Raw genomic sequence first — 7,609 nt, 5'->3', positions numbered from 1 at the left:
AGCCCCGCATCGGGCTCTCTGCTCAGCGGGGGCCTGCTTCCTCCTCTCTCTCTGCCTGCCTCTCTGCCTGCTTGTGATCTCTCTCTGTCAAATAAATAAATAAAATCTTTAAAAAAAAAAAATACCACAGACTGGGTAGCTTATAACCAACAACAAACAACAAAGCTTATAGACAACAAAAAATTTATTTCTCACAGTTCTGGAGGCTGGGAAGTCCAAGATCAAGGTACCAGCATGGTCAAGTGAAGGCCCTCTTCCGGGCTGCTGATTTATATCCTCACATGTAGAAGAGTCTAGGGACCTCTGTAGGATCTCTTTTAAAAGAACACTGATCCCATTTATGATGATTCCATTTTCATGAGCTTGATGATTTCCCAAAGTCCTACTAATACCATTACCTTTGAGAGTTAAGGATTTCAATGTATGAACTTAGAGGGGAGAGGACACATTCAGATCATAGCACTACCTACACACACACACATACACACTTCTACATTTTCATATGTGTATATGTATTTATATACAGTGTCCAACTTCTGGGGAGGAGATGTATGTAAAACTTACATCATCAGAAAAAACTAGAAGTATGCGACCAACAGAAGGCTCCCAAGTGTATTTTCTTGGGGTGCCGGGATGGCTCAGTCAGGTGTCCAACTCTCAATTTTGGCTCAGGTCATGATCTTGGGGTTGTGGGATCAAACCCCACATCAGGCTCCACACTCAGGGCAGAGTCTGCTTGTCCCTCTCCCTCCCCCTGCTTGCTCTCACTCACTCATTCTCACTCAAATAAATAGGGGTGCCTGGGTGGCTCAGTCAGTTAGGCAACTGCCTTTGGCTCAGGTCACGGTCCCGGGGTCCTGGGATCAAGCCTCACATTGGGCTCCCTGCTCAGCAGGGAGCCTGCTTCTTCATCTCCCTGATGCTCTGCTTACTTGTGCTATCTGTCAAATAAATAAAATCTTTAAAAGTAAGTACTTAAAAAATATTTATTCTGAAGTAATCTCCACATTCAACATGTGGCTCAGACCCATAAACCTGAGATCAAAAGTTGCATGCTCCACCTACTGAGCCAGCCAGGCACCCTGTTTTTTTGTTTTGAGTAAAGCCATGTATGTTCAATATTAGGCAAAGTTCTTTAAGACTGCTTTTCCTAATGTTCTGAGGTTAAAAAAAAGTTCTCTTAATGAAATGCTTTTTTTTTTTTAAAGATTTTATTTATTTATTTGACAGAGAGAGGGAGATCACAAGTAGGCAGAGAGGCAGGCAGAGAGAGAGGGGGAAGCAGGCTCCGTGCTGAGCAGAGAGCCCGATGCTGGGCTCGATCCCAAGACCGAGATCATGACCTGAGCCAAAGGCAGAGGCTTAACCCACTAAGCCACCCAGATGCCCCTGAAATGATCTTTTTTGCCTTAATTTCCCACCACTTAGCAAAAGAAAAAAGTACTTCATATGTTTTGATCTCAGACCGTGAAAATACTACTCCAAAATAAGAAGACTTACATGAGAGAACTCTCGCCTATACCAAGAAACTAATTTGTCAGAGCTGAGTTTTGATGAATTGGCAGAGATATGCAATCAAAATTTAATTCAGCAAGTATTTTATATAGACCTATGAACAAGGCATTATTCACTCATTTATAGGGTACCTATTGTGTTAGCCCCTAAGGATATAGTAGTAAAAAAAATTACCCAAGATCTCTGTCCTGATGTAGCTGGCATTCTGATCAAAGCCTCAGGGAACTGCCCAGGGACATGGTAGGGTGACACATTTTTCACATCCATTCCTACTTTCATCAATACCCAAAGTAGTTCCTTAAAAATATATGGAGCATTTAAGTCCATATTTTCAACCACAAAATTTCCATTTAAGTGGCAAAATAAAGCTGGAAAACAAAACTAGGTAAACTAGTTTGGGGTCTGAGCTTACTTTCTTCAGAGAAGATGCTGCCAAAAGCTTGCTGTACTGTCTCTCATCACATCAGCAATTGTTCAACATCCATCTTCCTCAGTGACTAAGTCCTATGGGCACAGAGACCAACACTGATCTTGCTAGAAGCCCCAGTGACAAGTAGAGTGGGCTCTCAAAACATTCATAGAATGACCACTAGGGAACTCAGTGGTGCTTCTGCTGGGGAGCCAATGAACTGGAGTTAACTAACTAGCCCATAAAAGAGTCTTCAGTAGTGGAGCATTTGAAGTGTTCCACAGTTTAGGCCCAAACGGGTAATACAAAGTTAGAAGGAAAACCTGGTTTGGCCAGTTAAGGACAAACGTGGATCAGCTTTCAAGAAGTATATTGATGTGCTCATTGATGTACTCAAAAATGAGATGCACGGGGTGCCTGGGTGGCTCAGTGGGTTAAGCCTCTGCCTTCCGCTCAGGTCATGATCTCAGGGTCCTGGGATCGAGCCCAGCATCGGGCTCTCTGCTCAGCGGCGAGCCTGCTTCCCTCCCCTCTCTGCCTGCCTCTCTGCCTACTTGTGATTTCTCTCTGTGTCAAATAAATAAATAAAAATCTTTAAAAAAAAAAAAATGAGATGCACCACAGGTACCTGCAGGCCTTCAGACCAGAGGGCTACTGCACTGCATCTGTCTGCAGCCCAGAGTCCAATGACCCATCCTCTGTAAGGCTGCACTAGTGGTAGCAAGGCCCAGAACCTGGGGCTTTTTTTTTTTTTTTTAAGAGAGATCACAAGTAGGCAGAGAGACAGGCAGAGAGAAAGGAGGAAGCAGGTTCCCCGCTGAGCAGAGGAGCCTGAGATCATGACCTGAGCTGAAGGCAGAGGCTTACCACACTGAGCCACCCAGGTGCCCTGAACCTGGGGCTCTTAATCCCTAAGCCAGTGTGCTCCTGATTTTGTTTTCCCTTTGGGAGGGGTAAAGACTTAATAAAGAAAAACAGATTATATTTGGAGACAGCATGGCAAACAATTTAACTTCACATATATCATTCCTGTTTCTAGAAAAGTTTTCTTCTTGGTACATACCTACCTCTCCTTACACTCTCACCCCTCACTGCCCATCCCCCTCAAATGGTAATACCTCCATATTATTTTTACAGAGCTGTCCTTGGTTCTGCTTTATGCAACCAGATTACACCCTTAGACCTATGGGCCAATTCTGGCCTGCAACCTGTTTTTGTAAATAAAGTTTTATTCGAATTCAGCCACAATCACTTGTCTATGTATTGCTGCTACTGTCTATGAATGTGGCTGTGCTCTCACTACAATAACAGAGCTGAATAGTTTCAACAGAGATCATTTGACCTGTGAAGTATAAAATATTGACTCTGGCCCTTGATGGGTAAGTTTTTTATTTTTTAATATTTTAAAAAGATTTTAGGTTTATTTATTTGACAGAGAGAGAGAGAGCACAAGCAGGGGGAGTGGGAGAGGGACAAGCAGGCTCCCCATTGAGCAGGGAGACCAACAAGGGGCTTGATCCCAGGACCCTGGGAAAGCAGACACTTAACCAACTGAGCCACCCAGGTGTCCCACCTTGTTGGGTAAGTTTACAAACTCCCACCTTATACAATCAACATACTCTTCTAAACCCGCAGTTCTCTTCCTAAAATACATTCCTCCGGAGACATCTGAAAAGTGCAATTCTTAGTACTATAATATGTTATCTGGAGGAATTATTTTTTATGTTTTAAAGATTTATTTGAGAGCAAGGGAGTGAGCGAGTGCAAGCTGGGGACAGGGAAAGAGAGAATCCCCAAGCAGACTATCTATCCATCAATCGCAGAGCCTGATGCAGGGCTTGACCTTGGGACCCTGGGATCGTGACCTGAGCTGAAACCAAGAGCTGGCTGCTTAACTGATTGAGCCACCCAGGCACCCTACTTTTTAAAGTTTTAATAGGTTCATAGGATATTGTCCTTTTAACTTCAAAGAATAAGAAAAAAAAAATTAAAAACAACCCTCTCTTTTAAAGCAAATCCTGTGAAATGGTATGAGTAATATGGTAAAAAATTAAGAAAGATTTGAAAGAGGGTGTCCAAAGACACCTCTCTGGAGAATTTCAGCCAAGGAGGGAAGGAAAACCTGGGGTAGTGGCTGGAGGGGAGTAATAATTCTTACTATGCCAACTCATTGTGGTGATCGTAACATGTGACACATTAAGCGCCCAGCAGGCACCTAGAAAAAGAGCTATCACACTGCTCCCCCCACCCCCACCAACAATGGGGAAGTCAGAAGACGACTTCAGTAGTAAACCAACATACGGAAATATGTTCACTTTCAGCAGTTATCAAAGAAATAGAAGCAAGCAATAATGGGATGCAGTTTTCATTAATTAGATCAGGAAAATAATTTTTAAAATCTGACAGTACTCACACAAGCTAGAGTTCAAAGGTCACCACAACACATCCACTCATACTGACAGCAGGTGGTGTCTCAGGGCTCATGGTAGCACTTGCTGCCATTTCAGTGCCACCTCAAATGGGCTGCACCAAGGCGCTCTCTCCCTCCTACCATAAGCCCCACCCTTACCCACCTGTGGGAGAAAAATATAACCACCAAAAAAAATCACATTGAAAAAAAGTTTATTTAAAAAAGTTCTAGCAGCAAGAACAGTAACAAAACAAAAGGAGAGACGGACAAACAAAACAAGAAGGAGATTGTGTTCTGTAGGGACTTGTCTCCATTCTTTAATCTAGTTCTTTATACCGAGCAAACATGACTCTTCGCACAGCATCTCGGTAAGTCTCGTTGGACTGTCTCTTGCTGGTTCTTCCTGGAGCCCCCACACTGGGCCCCCTTATCCGGCCTTCAGTCTGTAACACAAAGACAAACAATGAAGTGGGCTCTACCAATTAATAAGCCTCAGGGCTGGCCTTTGATTACAAGTATTTCTGGACCAGTAAGGATCAGGATTTGGGGGAATTTTTTAGAATGTTTAATTAATAAACAAAACCCAAGATGAATAAGGAGGGTGGTGATGCCATGACTTCAGGATATGGGATTTAATACCAGACTTGAGAAGCCAGTCTCCTCCAGTTGGCATGTTCAGAGGGGGACCAAGCCAACACAAAATGGGCAACATTCCCTCTCAAAACCTTTGCTCTCTTCTCTTCCTGAACTAAGTGAGGCAGAGCCCTTCATGAGAACCAGGACTAACCCTGCCCTCCTCATATTTTAGTTATTTCAGTTCCTCTGATGACGATGCCTCTCAGATGCTTTTGTTCCTTTTACTGCAGGTTCCCTGGTTCTTGTCACCAAATGATTTGCCAGTTTCAAATTGCCTGATTCCTGTAATACCCCACCTTTTACTCCGTTTAAGAGTAAGATGAGGGTCGCCTGGGTGGCTCAGTGGGTTGGGCCACTGCCTTCAGCTCAGGTCATGATCTCAGGGTCCTGGGATCGAGTCCCGCATCGGGCTCTCTGCTCAGCGGGGAGTCTGCTTCCCTCTCTCTCTCTCTCTCTCTGCCTGCCTCTCTGTCTACTTGTGATCTCTCTCTGTCAAATAAATAAATAAAATATTTAAAAAAAAAGAGTAAGATGAGCCCCATTTCCACTTTTCTCCTTTTCCCACAGCCAACCAAAATTACAAGGGCCCAGAATGCCCATCTATTATCCAGTAATCAAGACTGACTAAAAGAGAGAACGTTAAGTACATTCCAGGTTCACGCCACCCCCAAAAGACGGAAACCATTTCACCTCCTCTGCTGAAGCCAATCCAGGATGGCCATACCCGAGGCCCGCCCCCTTCCTCCAGCCAGCGGTCTGCTGGACACAGCCTCCTTTGTTGCTACTGTCGATTCCTTCTTTACCAACAGGTTTGCGATCACTGCGAAAGGAGCAGATGTACTTACATATCATCACTTTCAAAGTGACCCTAATAAAAACCTCTGTTGTCTTGATTCACATTTGCTTCCTCTGAAGTGTATTAGGGAATACTTCTGAGTGCCTGCTATCTATGCAACAGGCTTTTGTCCTAGGGATACAGAGATGCCCAAGACCCATCCCTATTCATGGGGAAGGACATGAAAAGGATAACTCAGCCAGGGATGTGGGATCAGGAGACATCTCCTATGGAAATACATCAGAGAAGACACAAGCTCTGAAGGAGCATCATCAAAAATGACGAATTCCAACAAGAGGGCACATCCGAACTGACTAAAAAGCATGAGAGAAAAGGAGGCCATAAATAAGTTAAAGAATACAATTTGTCTAGGAGAGGAATTGTAGGAACTGACAAAGGCTTCTTGGGCTAGACTGGAAAGCCTCGAAACTTCACGCTGAATCATGATTCTGGACTTCATCCTTTGGGCCAAAAAAACCCCTGGACTCCAGGCCTCCTTCTAAGCAAGGTATGCCCTCATAAGAAGGCAAGTTTTAGGAGATTTCTGTTCACAAAATGGTTTTGGTGCCAGGGTAGAGAGTACACTAGAGGTTGAAGAACAGAGACGGAGAGTAGAGTCCAATTTGGAGGTGAGCTAGAAAGGGGGATAAAGCTTAATTACGGATGTGGCCAGTAATGATAAAGGGGATAAAGCAGGAAGACTGGGTCAGACCAGGCAGGCCATGATGCAGTGATGTAACTACTCTGAAAGAGGAACACACAGCAGGTTTAGCAGGACTGGACCTGAATATGATATGGAATATAATACTGAGTCATTGCTTAGAGTGAGGAGCCTAAGAGGTCTCCACAAGGACATTCCCAGGAGGTAAACAGAAATCGTAATTTTGCGCTCAGAAAACCAAACTGCCTTGGAATGGAGTCATAGGGACCTGTTAGCTTGTTAGTGATGACTGTGGCCTTGGGTCTAGGTCAAGAGGTAGAACAACAAGAATTACAGAGCACTGAGGGCAGAGTCCTGGAGAATATCTGGAATTGCCCTGAAAACTAAGAGAAGCACGGGAGAAGACTAATAAGGAAGGGAACCAGCAGAATGTGGTGTGAAGGGTGCCAAGAATACAGAAGGGTATCTTTCTGAGCCCAGCCCAACTCACTCAGGGCTAAGGTGTCCTTCCTCCTTAATGACTCCTTTACCTTTGGCTTAGCCCAGTATATTTTGAATTGTAGAGAATGACCTAGTAGGATGTTACATTGTTTAAGTGGTCCTTCCTTAGCACTTCTTAAGAATGCACCTGGGTGGCTCAGTGGGTTAAGCCTCTGCCTTTGGCTCAGGTCATGATCCCAGGGTCCTGGGATGGAGCCCCTCATCGGGCTCTCTGCTTGGCAGGGAGCCTGCTTTCCTTCCTCTCTCTCTGCCTGCCTCTTTATCTACTTGTGATCTCTGTCAAATAAAGAAATAAAATCTTAAAAAAAAAAAAAAAAAAAAGAATGCAAACAGGGCACCTGGCTCAATTGGTTGAGTGTCCAGCTCTTGTTTGGCTCAAGTCATGATCTCGGAGTCGTGGGATAAAGCTCCATGATCAGCAGGGAGTCTGCTTGAGATTCTCCCTCTCCCTCTGCTCACGTGTGTGCACTCTCACTCTCTCTCTCTCAAAATAAACAAATCTTTTTTTTTTTTTAAGATTTTATTTATTTATCTGACAGAGAGAGATCACAAGCAGGCAGAGAGGCAGGCAGAGAGAGAGGAGGAAGCAGGCTCCCCGCTGAGCAGAGAGCCCGATGCGGGGCTCGATCCCAGGACCCCGAG

At 44.4% G+C, this 7,609-nt stretch overlaps 1 protein-coding gene across 6 annotated transcripts in view; it reads right to left on the bottom strand.

Moving 5' to 3' along the window:
- Positions 1–4,529: 4,529 nt before the first annotated feature.
- The window catches only part of LOC111143785 (RNA binding motif protein 6), a 105,660-nt gene continuing 102,580 nt past the window's right edge, over positions 4,530–7,609 (bottom strand). For all 6 annotated transcript variants that reach the window (XM_022497657.1, XM_022497656.1, XM_022497659.1 and 3 more), the window contains 2 exons: positions 5,661–5,790; positions 4,530–4,777 (listed from right to left, as the gene is read on the bottom strand). In XM_022497657.1, the coding sequence (XP_022353365.1) occupies positions 4,652–4,777; positions 5,661–5,790 (256 nt within the window). In that variant the 3' untranslated portion in view covers positions 4,530–4,651. The remainder of the gene's footprint in view (positions 4,778–5,660; positions 5,791–7,609) is intronic.

The sequence above is a fragment of the Enhydra lutris genome, unplaced genomic scaffold (genome assembly GCF_002288905.1).
Source record: "Enhydra lutris kenyoni isolate GAN:26980312 unplaced genomic scaffold, ASM228890v2 scaffoldscaffold10, whole genome shotgun sequence".
In the NCBI taxonomy this organism is placed as follows: Eukaryota; Metazoa; Chordata; class Mammalia; order Carnivora; family Mustelidae; genus Enhydra; species Enhydra lutris.
The sequence above is the reverse complement of the archived record's forward strand: the minus strand, read 5'-3'. Positions and strand labels throughout refer to the sequence as shown.